This window comes from Conger conger, chromosome 3, assembly GCF_963514075.1.
Source record: "Conger conger chromosome 3, fConCon1.1, whole genome shotgun sequence".
NCBI classification, from domain to species: domain Eukaryota; kingdom Metazoa; phylum Chordata; class Actinopteri; order Anguilliformes; family Congridae; genus Conger; species Conger conger.
Genome location: NC_083762.1, coordinates 22,938,021 through 22,952,542, shown reverse-complemented (window position 1 = coordinate 22,952,542; position 14,522 = coordinate 22,938,021). Strand labels below are relative to the sequence as shown.

General features: G+C 42.5%; 1 protein-coding gene across 1 annotated transcript in view; it reads right to left on the bottom strand.

Annotated features, from left to right (window-relative positions):
- abcb7 (ATP-binding cassette, sub-family B (MDR/TAP), member 7) overlaps window positions 1–14,522 on the bottom strand; it is a 38,000-nt gene that overhangs the window by 5,964 nt on the left and 17,514 nt on the right. The window contains exons 7-14 of the mRNA XM_061234599.1: window positions 12,509–12,597; window positions 12,240–12,327; window positions 10,315–10,489; window positions 8,861–9,018; window positions 5,923–6,086; window positions 4,856–4,985; window positions 3,265–3,436; window positions 2,551–2,654 (exon numbers count right to left, since the gene is read on the bottom strand). Of these exons, the coding sequence (XP_061090583.1) occupies window positions 2,551–2,654; window positions 3,265–3,436; window positions 4,856–4,985; window positions 5,923–6,086; window positions 8,861–9,018; window positions 10,315–10,489; window positions 12,240–12,327; window positions 12,509–12,597 (1,080 nt within the window). The remainder of the gene's footprint in view (window positions 1–2,550; window positions 2,655–3,264; window positions 3,437–4,855; window positions 4,986–5,922; window positions 6,087–8,860; window positions 9,019–10,314; window positions 10,490–12,239; window positions 12,328–12,508; window positions 12,598–14,522) is intronic.

The following is a 14,522-nucleotide window of genomic DNA, read 5'->3' as shown; positions in this document are numbered from 1 at the left end:
ATATTTATTTCAGCATTCAAAATTGGAAATGTGCCCGTTAACAGAGAAAACATTAGTACATATCTCCCCAGCAAATAAAATTAGCAAATGTTAATCTATATAGCTCATACTAGCCGGTACATGGAAACAATAATGAAAGCCAATTTGATGATATAAATTTAAATATCAATTTACTTAATTTTTGTTTCGTCTGCAAATGTTCATAAACAATGGGGGTACTTTTTCCACAGAACAGGATTAATGAAGCTGGAAAAACAGGGCTACTTTTGGTTAATTTTTTAAATTATAATGAAATTGCCATTTAGGCTGCTTTTCTACAAAAGCCGCATTTGTCTTCTGCGTTGATCAGATAATTCACCACCACCTAAAGAACTGCATTCAATACAAACACACAAGGCACAAAATGGTGAAATTGCAGAATGAGAGCAGAGGTACTCTAGTTCGCTAGTTTAATATCTTGTTCCTGGTACGGAGCGTAAGTGTGGCAGCGCAGTACCAGACCTGTGCGTTCACACAAAGAGCCAGGTCAATAAAGGCTGTGGTGAAAGGCTCAATTTCTGTGGAATGCAAATTATTTTTTCTTTCCCCTCACAGGCAGACAACCCGCAGTCTGACTGCAGAGGAAAAGCAAATATTTTCCTTCCATTTTTATCCGGACACAGAGTCCGTTAAAGCTGTTCGGAAGATCAATCCCTTTTTACCGCACGGACTGCCTTCAAATCATTATCCAAGGTGTGCAGTCTGTACACTGTCACCTTGAATCATGAAAAGGCTGTCCTACAGAAATGCAATTGTACTAAAGTGCTTTCAAAAGTGTTTGTGCTCTCTTACTGTAGGTGCTGTTGCCACTGCCATACAGTAAGAAAGCAACCAGCAATATTAATAATCTAGTAAAATGACCGGCGGACTGAGCGTTTGATCACTGAAGGTCAAAGCACTGTAAGAATGCACAACAGCGCGCCACGTCAGAAGAGAATTGGGCTAATTTGGGGCAAAACCCCTGCAAAATCCCCTCAGCAGGTCAAAGGTATTTCAACTCAAGGTTTCCACCGAGGACACTAGTATAATAAGGTTTTTTCTCCAAGAGTGGAGCTGTAGGTTCACAGTCGGCATGTTTACCCATAAATTAGTCGCAGCAGCAGGTGATGTCACTTTAATCTCATCCGTAAGCTGTGTAATTGCCGATGGTTAAACATCAACCGGCTCTCTAACCCCCCACCATTTTCTCTATACATTCAGCAGTTAGTGAACAAATCTCTTCCCAACATGAACACTTTACAGATGACCAACCTAAACACTGGAATTACCAAATAAAATGTCTTTGGGGTGAAACACTCTTCCCTAAAAATACGGTATGCCATTTCTTCAGTTCAGAAATTCAAACTGTACAGTATATTCTTCCAATCTGTAAACTGTGAAGTGAAATGACAACACAGCCTTCAACCTAGACACACCAGACACACACAAACACACACCAGACGCACGGAAGCACACACTACAAAACTGAAAAAATCTTGTTGCGACAAAAAAGATTGCTAGCAGTTTATTAATTTGGAGTAGACTACTGTGAAGGAATTCAAATACAGTCGACACAGGGACGGGATCTACGCAAATGCAGTCTATCATTAGAATTATTATAATGAATAAATATTTTTATCAGATGCTGTTTTTTCAAGCATAATGTAACCTGATGATCGTTCTGATTAAAGTCTTGAATTCCAACACAGCAGCATTTAATACGGAATCACACAGACTTCACTGCTCAGAACACAGCATGCATTTGCACAAATTTGATACTTTGACAAAATAAAATGTTTGCTTTTTTAATTAAAGAAGAAACGATTTTGAATGAATCACTTCGGAGCACAACAGCCACATGCTGATACTCCCTCCTTTTGCATTATCTGTTTCGCCAGTTTGCTTGCTTAACTTGAATACCAAGTTAATAGGTGACAGCTCATACTTGCCATGCTGTCATGGCCTGAAATTAAGCTCTCCTCACAATTATAACTGTCACATTGCCTGTTTTCTTCTTTTTTATTTTTATCTCAACGCCAATGTCAACAAGCAACTTTCACAGAGGTCTGTGCAAATGCACTGCTGATACATCATCATGTCTTTGGATGTTAACCATGTATTTATTTATTTTAAATAGACCATTTATTATTATAATGTGTTCACATAGTGTTCCATGTTGAACCGATTATGCATTCAAGATGTGCAAAAATAATCCTAATGTTTTTTCATTCAGTTATTCTAATTTTTCTTTCAATTAATGCATTGGTTCCAAATCCATTAACTGTTCCAAATCCATTAACTGTTCCAAATAATGAAATTGTCTCAGCCCAGCCCTGAAGTAAAGAATATACTTCAGTGTGTCTCTGAGTGCGTCTGTCTGTGTATGTGCGACCATAATGCCTTTCAGGTTTGGAATAACAGCGAACAACAACAGCTGTCTGAAGTAGCACGTTGCAGCACAGCTTTAGACGGAGGCCCTTGCTGTGGAGTGGAGCAGCCTTACACACACACAGGCCATTTAAATCCACCCACCTCCTCCGTAATGGAGTCCAGGGAGGATGTGGCCTCATCGTACAGCAGGATGGAAGGGTTCTTCAGGATGGCCCGGGCGATGGCTACGCGCTGCTTCTCTCCCCCTGTAACCAATACACTTGCCATGTCAACCAGTGTCCTGACAGCCAGGGCATCTCGGCTTTAAGGACTACATCACCCAACATGCACTGCTTTACAATCCACATCACCCAACCCTATCTATAACCCTAACCCTGCTGCTTTAAATACTAACGTAACATTATACAAACCCCAATACTTTAAAACCATAATATTTTAAGACTACATCACCAAACCCAACGGCCATAAAACTATATCATCAAAACGCCACTGCCTTAAAAACTATATCATCCGAACCCCGCAGCCTTAAGACTACATCACCCAAAATGCACTGCTTTAAAATCCATATCACCCAAGCCCTGCTGCTTTAAAATCCATATTACCCAAATCCCACTGTTTTAAAAACTCACATAACATTATACAAACTCTAATACTTTAAAACCATAATATTTTAAGACTACATCACCAAACCCAACGGCCATACAAGCTATATCATCAAAACACCACTGCCATAAACACTATATCATCCGAACCCCGCCCCGGACTATATCATCCAAATGCCACTGTGACACTTGATTGCTATACGGCACTGTACATAGGAGGAAAAAAAACGCCTCTAGACCAAAGCTTACCAACCTGACAACTTGAGGCCCCTCTCTCCCACCTGGGTCTCGTACCCATGAGGCATTCTGAGAATGGCATCGTGAATGCCCGCCAGCCGGGCCGTGTTGTGCACCTGCTCGGGCGTGGCCTGGATGTTCCCGTACTGCAGGTTGTAGAAGATGGTGTTGTGGAACAGCACCGCATCCTGTGGGCAACACAGTGATGAGGAAGCACAAACATTGGTTTCTGAGTTGCATGCCAGGCCTAATATAGCAGACATTACCGATGCTCCAGGGACACTCACGGTTTGGGGCCAGAAATGCATTTGTGTTTAACACTATGTGAAGAAGGCCATACAACACCTTCAAGGACTACTGGCACACCTTGGAGGACACATTGCAGAGGGCATAGTGCAGCCTGCATGGAGAGCACTATACAAGCACCCTATTAAAAAAAGGGATGGGGGGACGGAGACCTATACTGTATAATTCTGCCCACTGTAGTAGCTACAAATGCCTTTACGGACACAACAATCTGGAACAACAGATGCGTGTTTTTCTCAAGCGAAGTCATTTGTTCTTCACCGCTTTATTTTCTGTCACAGGATGAAACCTCTCCACGTTTTATTTCAGAGCATGTTATGATTTTTGCTGTATTTTTTCTGAAACGTTTTTATTTTTGGTGCATAGCACTTCAAGGTGAGAAGGTACAAATGTACACTTGCTTCCTGCTTGGCCAAGCAAAATTGGCTATTTTGAAGAACTGCAAATATTCCGTGTCACAAAGGGTAGAGTGTGATGTTGTAGAAATATTTAAAGTTTATATTTTGCTGTGTTTGTGCTTTCATTTGTCACAGTATTTTTAGTTAGAACTGGAGTTCAGGAATTACAAGCCAACCAAAGACATCTGAAATTGTGTGGAGAATTGGAGGTACCGTGTTCGCAGTTTGGATAAGAACTGAAAATAGGAACGTGAAGACAGAAATACAACTGATGGATGGAATTGATGTTTTTTTGGGGTTTTTTACCAGTCATTTCTGAGTCTGTGGCTTTAAGATTGTTTGAAAATCAGTTTTTCTTTTAAGCAGTTAATGTTGGAGACAAAGTGCATGTAACCATGCTTAACCATACAGTTTGAAGGGCAGGAAAGAACCAAGGGATGCATGTACGCATGTGCATTGTGATGTGATGTAGGATCATTTCTCAGTGTTTTGTATAAACTAAAGCTATAACGGTTGTAGATAAAACAAAGTGACAGCTTGCATTCCAAAGAACAAGCCATGCTTCAAATAAAAACCTACCGAGTACATTTAGAGACATCTCTATCAAACAATTTATACTCAATCCACTAGATAAATGATTGACTGTTTTTGGGTGAAACTAATGAAATGACTCTCATTGGGATAAGGAGAATGTTAATGACAGGTGCCTTGAGGTCATGAAACTTTAAACCTGAACTACTTTAGTGAGACTGAAGTGCATACCCGAATAACAATATACTGTATGTAAAACAGGAACAAGGGCATCTGTGGTTAGGCAAGATCTTCACAGAAGTCACAGTTCAGCACATGGATGCTAGAAGCTGGGTCATCAGTCCTTGGACCTGGGACGCAAGTCACGCTCACCTGCGGTACGACACCCACTGCTCTCCTTAAGCTGTCCAGGCCTACGTCCCGAATGTTCTGGCCAGCGATGTAGATGTTCCCCTTCTGTGGCTCGTAAAAGCGGTACAACAACCTCACAATGGTGCTCTTGCTGAAACGAGAGCAGGGGAATCTCATCACGCCTAACTCTAGGGGGGAATTGATGGATGTGATGAGAGCAGACGGCATGCACCCCGACTCTAACCCCCCTACAATGGAGGGTTAGAGAAGGGGGCTGCTGACCCCAGGTGGGGGGTTAAGAGAGGCTCTACACACAGTGGGTATTGTAGAGATAATGGAGGGATAGCTAGCTGCAGAACAACAGGCTTATTTACCCTGAGGTGCTGCGCAGAACCTACACAAGTGGTTACCTTGGGTTCACAGGATGGAAAATATAACTGTACAACAAATGTACAACTAGCTGGATGAGAGGAAACCATGCAATGTCAGAGACCCCTCCTGTGACACCGCATAAACCATTTATAGCCACTCATGTTTACACACGCGAGGCTGAAGTTTATAGAGGGACAAAACAATCTGTATTTCCTTGGTCATATTTGTTCACTGTTAACAGAAACTTCATATGTAAGAAGACAGGCAAGTATGAATATATTTAGCAGAAGGAATTGGCCATTAGTTATCACTGGCTCTTAATCACAAACCACTACATCATCTGGCAGTAGAAGGCAGGTTTGGCTGAGGGTGCCGGTAGGTGGGTGAAGAGGATATGTGCGTAGCTTAGCTTGCCAGGCTCTGGATTCACGTGTGAGGCTACAATGCTTGTTTTCTGTTCCAGTCTCAGACCAGGAGTCTGATCGCAGATAAGTACAAGCCACTATACACTTGTGTTATTCGAAAAACAGGACCCTCTAAATCAGTTGTTTAGGATTTGCAATTTGCTGACCTGAAGAGGGTTGAAGCAAAGTAACAGTTTGGGACACACTCCACATGAAAACATTTTTCAACCTGGTTGCCCTTGTTTGACAACACCCGCACAAAGCGCAAAACCCCTGGAGCTGGCTGTGGAGAGAGTTCCAGAGAACACTTACCCGGATCCACTGCCACCGACAATGGCCACCTTCTTGCCGGCAGGCACCTCGAAGGACAGCCCGTTGAGAACCTTCTGTCCCTCCAGGTACTCAAAGTACACATCCTCAAACCTGATGGTGGCTTCCTGTGGCGCGACCAAGAGGGGCCGGGCCAACTCTTTCTCCTATGGGGGTAAAAGTCAGGAGGTGAGAGGGTAGGACGGCTAAAGAAATCAACAGCATTGACAGCTGGGTAGCTCATTCTGTTATCATACCGTTACAGTGTGCGAAAAACGGTCAGTAGTTTGCTTGTGACAACAGGGGTCAGCAGCCCAACGGAGCAGTGAAAATTTGGCTCTCTCAATCTTTCAAATTGACAGGGAGCACTGCAAGTAATCGGGGAACCTACAAAAATAACTGGACCTTCAAAACAAAAAATAATTTACATACCATGATACTCGCAGCGCAAAATGCGGCCTGACAGGGAACTTATTTCCGAAGGCTACAGCTCATTACGCAATCAGTGAATGGGACTGCCTACAAACTGTATTTTGCTAAAGAGGCAGATCTTAAACAGCGCAGTTAAGACGTGTTGAATTGAATATCTTCACTGCGTGTGGCATAGCCTATTCCTTATATCGGCTGCCATATAAAAGCGTATCCAGTGCAGGACAAAATGTGTACATATTCCAGCTGTGGCGGCAATTGTTGTTTTAATTACATGCGAGATGTAACATTGCACTGAGCTTGACTATTGCCGGGATATAATGGGAACGATGTGTCGGAGACAAGACCTATTTTATTTCTCCCAGAAGCGCAATAATTTGTAGGGCTTGTTTGTCACAGAAGTATTTCCCTGTTTATTTTCAGTGATTGTTCTAGAGGATAACTAATCCAAACAAACACACAACCCTGTTTTTATTATTTTTTTAACAATGATTTTTTTAAACTTCAAACATTGTTACTGTCACTATAGTTGAGCACGGTATTTCAGTCATTTGCATGAGATATTGGTTAATTTCATGAATTATTTTCAAAATATTTTGGCTGCAATCAGTAATTAATATTTGATATTCTCTAATATTCTCTAGGTCTAAAATACTGTTTTGCACCATTACATCTGTTACATATATAATTGTGTATTGATAATTAAAAGGCTTCCAAAATTAATAGACAAATTAAAATGGTAATAATCTGACTATTTGACTGTCCATGTTACAGGCCAGCTTCTGAAAATATCAGTTAACTGCTGAAAGTACAGAACGTCCACCGACATCCGCTGAAATAAAAAGCCTAAAAGGATGTCCATTTCAGCATCCGGGGGGGAAAGGAAAGGGGGAGAGGGACTGCGTTATTAGAATCTACACTCATTATTCATCCACGTCCACTCAAAATCATATTAGTGGGTCAGTAATTGCCTGATGTGCTGTGCCACCACACAGAGAGCCACAATAAACCACCATTACCGATCGCCGGAAACAATCGGACAAATTTTCAGCGCGGTAATTACAGGCTGCATAAAAACAAGCTTGGTTAAAAAAATAAAAAAATAAATCATATGCCACTTTTTTTTCTTTCTTTTTTTCTTTTTAACACCCCCCAACTCCGCCACCATTTCATTTTGAGCTCCTTTTTTGGCAAAATAATTTCCAGATCATAGCCTAAAGCAGCAGATATTTACAGTACAATGGCGCATTTCATTCTGCCTATGCGGAGGATATTTTTCATACTGTACCAAGCATTCTCAAATAGTCAGAATACAGTGCCTTCTTGACTTTAAACAATTAGCTGAAGGAGAAGCGGATAATTGGCCAGGGTATAAGTCACTCTTGGAAGATGCTGTGTGAAGGTTCCAGCCATATCAGGAATTCACTCATTACACCATCTGTGCTCTCAAGGACCTGAAGACTTTATGACATCCAAGACAGATTTTTCTCATTTCCAACGGTGCTAATGTGCTGAAACCATAATGGAACGGGAGAAAATCACTAATGACGAATGAAGGCACAAGTTCAAATGTCCACATGTTTGAGGACGATCTGAACAGCACTTCACTTTACATTAGGTTTGCGGATTCATAATCAAATCAGAATGATAATTATCAAATATCTTTTGAGTGCGATAATAATTGCTGCTGAGCAGATTTTTTGGTCTTTTGTCTGTCATAATACCACATGTGGTAGTGAATCCCCAAACTGCACAAGTCACATGAAAGCTTCTGGGGAGGGGTGGGCATCACGACTGGTATCTATTAGTCGTGGATATGACAGCTAATTAACAGCAAGGCCACTCGGCTTCCGCGTGACCATGTGATGCATTTTGATCACATGGAAACTGCATGGGCGTACTTCCGATCGGCTGTCATATAAAGACCCAAGAGATTTTTTCTCCAGAAGCATGTCACATTACCTCTGAAGGTTGGAGGTTCACAAACCCATAGGGTGTAATTACAGAAAAAAAAAGTCGAAAAGATTCCAATACGTCACATAGGGCCAATGAACATTGCACTCAAAAATATTTGATAATTATTGTTACGGTTTATTGCTCAGCCCCGACAACCCATCATTTTGTTCACGTCACACCAAATACGTTGGTGCTTGTCATCTATATTTTTTTGTATTGGGGTAATTGAACCTTGATTATAGGTTGTATTCAGAAATTCTCGCAATGACAATGGAAACGAGGGCCATGAGGAAGCCTTTTTGTAGGAGACTGTCACTCAATCAACGTGTATAACTGACTCTTCTTGACATGCGAGTAAGAAATAAAACGCTGTTAAAGAACTCAAGAGTCCTTTCCAGCTGGTCTGAGGAGGAGGCCCTTTGCTCTTGTTGCCCAGTGAAGACAAGGTTATGGCCTGGTCTGGAGACCCAGGGGACTGGCCAATACTTTATTATTATATATATTTATTATTATATTTTTTTCATTTAATCTTTTGCACAAATGTACACAAACGTACCTTGATCTTGGTGTCAACGCTGAGCAGGGTGAAGAGGGTATTCATGTCAATGAGGGCCTGCCTGGTCTCTCTGTACACGGTGCCCAGGAAGTTGAGAGGGAGGGAGAGCTGGAAAAGGAGCCCATTCACCATCACCAGGTCCCCCACCGTCATTGTGCCTGCAGACACCCACGCAAAAAAACATTAACATGCTCCAGACAAAAGCCCTCCCCTTTCAGTCTACATTAAGCCAGTTAAGCCTGTCTTACTCCCTGCAAACTAGCCATAACAATATGAATACACCACTCTTTAAACAGCATGGACCTACAGTATATTGCAGAGACTCAGAGCAATGGAGAGCAAACAGGGTATTAACCTGAAAAAATATGCCTTTTAATTCTCCTCATTATGCAATACATACTATTATTATCCTCATTATACAATACGTATATGATGCAAAAAGGAAAGTAAAAAAAGGCCCACTCGGAAATTTCCACAGAACTTTCAGTTTCTTTTTGAGAAAAATTACGCAACCAAGTACCTCGGCAGATCATAATCCGCATAGGTTAACGCCCTGCACTCCACACACTCGCACAAGCACTCTTGATATCCTGGGCAATAACTTTGCTTACCCCGCTGAACTCAACTATACTGAACCTTCGCTTCCATTGCAGTTTGCATAAGGCTACTGTGGCAATGTTAGAGGCCTTTATTAACAGTGATGGAAGCATTTTCAGTCAGATAGTGCCAGAGACCACTGCTCCCCGCTGTATCCTTCCAGTGCTTCTCTTGGTCAGTAGTTTCTAGTTTCTCTTTAATAAACTCACAGACTGAATTCTTCATTAAATTATCTTGCGCCCAGTATAATAATTTTATATTTGAGAATGGAAGACAGTTGACATTTTTTGTGAGCAGTTGTCAGCTGTTAACGAACAACCCCCATTACCAAAGTACTCGTATCTCTGATGTTCTACTGTACATCCATTTCAGTGTGGAGAACAAAACAAGCCCATCACATTCGCAGAGCTGAAGGTGGTTGGTAGCCATTGTGATGCCTTCTGGTCACTGCAATACCATTTTCTTTCTAAAATGCGCTTGTTGGCTGCCAGTTAAAATTGGAATCTGAGGACATAATATCGATATGTTTACAAGTTCTTGAACCAGAAGCGTTTCAAAGAATCTAAAAGTGAAACCAAAAAGTGTACAGGAGCATATGGAATTGAAGCACACACCTAAGCACTCTATAGTGTCTAACATAGTGTATGGCCTGGTTGTGCATACCGTCTGAGACATCTGTAATTAAAACGGCCCTGCCACAGTACCATGGGACCTGTAAAGTCACACTGCACTTTCCATTACTGCAGCCAGACAGGCACTTTCCCAGCCTATTACCCACAAGGCTTAGCTGGGAAGGCAGTGCTCAGAGTGGATAAATGTGGTCCTTGCTGGCAGAACTGGATAAAGAAAGGTCTTACCAGCCATGATGCCCTGGCTGGCCAGCACCATGATGGAGGTCAGGCCTATGCTGAAGATGGCGCTCTGACCGAAGTTCAGCAAGGCCAACGTTGAGGTGGTCTTCAGGGAGGACGACTCGTAGATCTTAAGGTACCCATCGTACCTCTCTGCCTCGTACTTCTCGTTGTTGAAATACTGGAAATAAAAAAGGGAAATGTCAGCATTTTTTTTTTTCAAAGAGATAAGGCTGTATGTAATATATTAAGGAGCTGGCAAGTTGCTACATTGAAACTGGCACATTCCACAAATGTCAACTCACCACCACTAAAGTTTCATACTAGTCTGTCTATACAATACTTTGCTTGGATATACACAGTGCAGCAGTGCCGCAAAAATATTAGTCTACGTATGGTTGTGAACTGAATCTAGAAAACTTATGTCAAGTGAAACTATATGGATGGATAGATAGATAGCACACTGGGTAAGTGGAAACATACTTTAATTGAATTTTTGGACATACTGCCCATTTAAAATGCCCCACAGAGATGTAGATTTTAGAGAGGGGTCCAAAGTTTGGTTTGACATGTTAAGCCTCTATTGCAGGCAGAGGGGGGGGAGCACCACAGCCCCCGCACTTCACTTCCACAAAAGGGCCCTTCCACAGACCTCATATAAGATGGCAGCCTACTCTCCCTTTCAGCCGGTGTGCTGCAACCCCATGCCAAGCTCTCCAGCATACAGCACTTCACCTCAAGGCTTTCCAGAGGAAAACCTCATTACAGGCCAGGAGTACAATGCCACTCAGATATGTAGGTCCAAGAAGTACAACAAAAAAAAAAAAAACTAATGCAGACTTGCAATCAGACATATACATATATGCCATACCTTGGGCATTCAGGTCTGTTTTCAGTAACTCAATGAAATGTGCTGAAGTAGGCATGTGTACATTATCTTCCAGGAAAACACATTTAGCACTTTGTATTTTATAAACTACATTTCACTGTGCTCTTCCCGTTGCCATTGCTACTTGCAGACTAACACGGACATTGTCTACTTTAGTTATTCTTAGCGCACAGAGCAGAGCTAAAAGGTCTTTGGCTAATACTGCAGTGCATGGTTTTAAGCGGAAACAGTCAAGGTTTTTCCTTACAGGGCACCTGTTTAGCAGAAAATTTGATTATGGTTTTTGCATATAACAAGCAACGGGAGCAGCACAATATGAATTTTCCATTATCAGAAATCCATCTCTATAATAATATCAAAAAGAATAAAAATGTTTTATTATTAATCCCAAAAAAAGAAATGGCGGTTATCATCCAAACTTGCGAAGTTGATCAGACGAATGATGAACGCGTAAGAGCGAGCGTTCAGGCTTCGTTCTGTGTGCTATAGCGCGGCCGAGGTACGGTTTGAGCTCAGACGCCGCGCTCGGATGACGGATGCAGCTCGCGGAGAGAACAAGGAGAATGTGCTGAGGACACAGAGGACAGTTTTGTGCTGGCGGAACGGATTTTGAGTGGGTGGGAGATCCAATTAAACATGCACACCGGCTTACAGCGATGCTAAAATCTGCCACGCCGACAGCAAATGGCACCAATGACAGAGAATGAAATGGCGCACAAAATACATCCGGGCAGAATAAGAGAGGCATTCGCTAATAACCTACATAGGGTAACAAAAGTGGCCAAAGATGTTAAAAAAACTGCTCAGTATCCAATACACAAGCTAAGCGGTGGAAGGAATTACAACCAATCAACATTCAATCTGAAACAAAAGACAGACAGCTTAAGCCAGGTGTTAAACTGCCTCGGCAAATGCACACCACGGCGCATGCGGTCATGTAAAAGACACCAGCCACTGTGACAGGAGAGGTTAATATTTACACAGGCCAATGTGCGGTTCCGGAAGGTGACCTTGTGGAGGCTGGGGGGAAACGGGGTCTTACCTTCACCGTCTCGTAATTGAGCAGGGAGTCTATCGCTGCGTTTCCTGCGTCGTTGTCCGCTTTGTTCATCTCTATCCTGAAACGTGTTCTGAACAAAAGAGATGCTGTCCGTGACAAATATGCACACAAACACACACTTGAGCACAGGCAAACATAAAAATTGGTTCACAGCTGCACGCACACATGCTCACCGTGCACAGACGCACACAGACGCACATGCACAAGCATGTTAAAATGAAAAGAAAGGGCAAAGGGAAAAGCCTCCGTACCTCCACTGTGTGACTGCTATAGTGAACACTGCGTATGCTGATAGGGTCCCCACAGCGACTGCAGCAAACTGGCCTCCGCACTTATAATACTGCAAAAGGAAACAGTACTGCACATGTAAACATACAAGGCACTGAAATATTCAACAGGCAATAGAAGAACAACGATGCACCATTATGTAGGTTCACTGCATATGCACTGTATGATTTAAAGGCCCACATGCCTGTCTAGAGCTTTCGATTTGCGTCCCATACTGACAGTGTCCCAGCTGTTTGTAAAATTGTTATCTGATGGCTTGCTAATTGTTGTTAACAGAGAGTGCTGACCACAGGAGGTGAAGGGAGAGGGGGAATAGGGGTCTGGGGGCAGGGTTAGGGACTTATGTTACCTATGTTACTGCTCTTTGCAAATGTATTGTGGCCGTTTAAGATACTAAACCAGGAAGAGAGCGCTGATGCATGCGGGTCTTTAAGTTGCAAATGTGCCACAAACCAGGTGTGTGTGTGTGTGTATGTGTGTGTGTGTGTGTGTGTGTGTGTGTGTGTGTGTGTGTGCATGCGTGTGTGTAAATGCGCGGCTACACAGTAAAGCAGTGGCTATGACATCATGGCGGGCTGCAGCCACTTGGGGGCGTGAGCGTTGATCACGGAGAGGATTTTTGAGCCTTCTGTTCCTCCAATAGATTGCTACAAGTTGCCTCGAGCAAACAGCACAGAATCACTGCCAAATCGCATTACGCACACTGTCAGCAGGACCCTTACGCATGAGCAACAACGAGCCCCGCGCCGCGATAAAGACCAATCACTTTGGCCTGCTGGGAGCGCTTGGTCCGCATGGGTCTCTCCTCAAGTCGGACGGCCCGATGCTAAATTGTTGCAATTCTGACCAGCCGGCTCTTTATTGATTGCAGGGTGGCAGTGTTCCTTTTTCCTCACCAACGGCAGCAAGCGTCAAAAAATAGGGCATCTATTAGGTGCACAGGAAAACAGCAGCCAGGCCTCATCCAATCTGGGCTCTCATCAGCTCACTCAATGGCAGGCGCCGAAGAAAGGTCCGAGTGATTTAGAGCCTCATTTTCATCCCACCCCAAAGGGGCTCGCTATTACAAACACCCCCTCGTGAATCAATGACACAATAACCACCACATTTGGTTAAGCTCGGAAAAATGTCTTTATATACCTCTGGAGGAAAGCTCTTAAGACCAGCTTTTCAGGGGCCAGAACACGCATGCAAGAGTGAAGTACGCGGGGAACGTTCCGGAAACAAAATGCGGTTTGTATTTTTAATGTGTAATACTCAGAGGTCAAGCAGTGAAGGCGTGTTCTTGCAATCTGAAAAAAATGCCTTTGCATGGGATAAATTTTACCTGAATAGGTCCTGTAATGTCATTTTTACTCATTGTCAGTGTGTGGGTAATTGCAGTGGAGGACAGAATAAAAGAATGCCTGCTTTTTCACCGAAGTCACAGACCATGTTCTGGATATGAATGGGGTGTACTATCATATTGACAGCAGGAATGTGATTATTCATGCTTTATCAGGAACTGTGGTTACACATGCAATCAATCGCAATGCAATTGTAATTACATGCATGTGTAATTAAAATAAAATAAAAACTCTCAAATCTCTCTGGCAGAGTCTCCACAAAAGTCTCTGTTGCCGACAAAGGAGAGATAGGCACCAAAATGAATGTGAATAAATACCTGCATTCATTAGTATGATATAAGGACCTCTGATTTTGACTGGAAAACAGTAGGCAATTTGGGTGGGAATTTTTACTCCCCATCTGTAAAAATGAGACGTGGGCAATCTGTACAGGATTAAAATAATAGTAATGGACTAATGAAATTAACTGGATGTTTTTGGAAAAACTAGTCCAGTACAGATAGGGTTGTTTCTAGGATGGTTTCTGTGTTTTTGACTTGCACTTTTCGAAAATCCTTTACATTGAAGACCGAGATAAGACAAGAATAAGAGTGTGAGGACATAGAGAATGTGGCCTTCATAATCATACAAA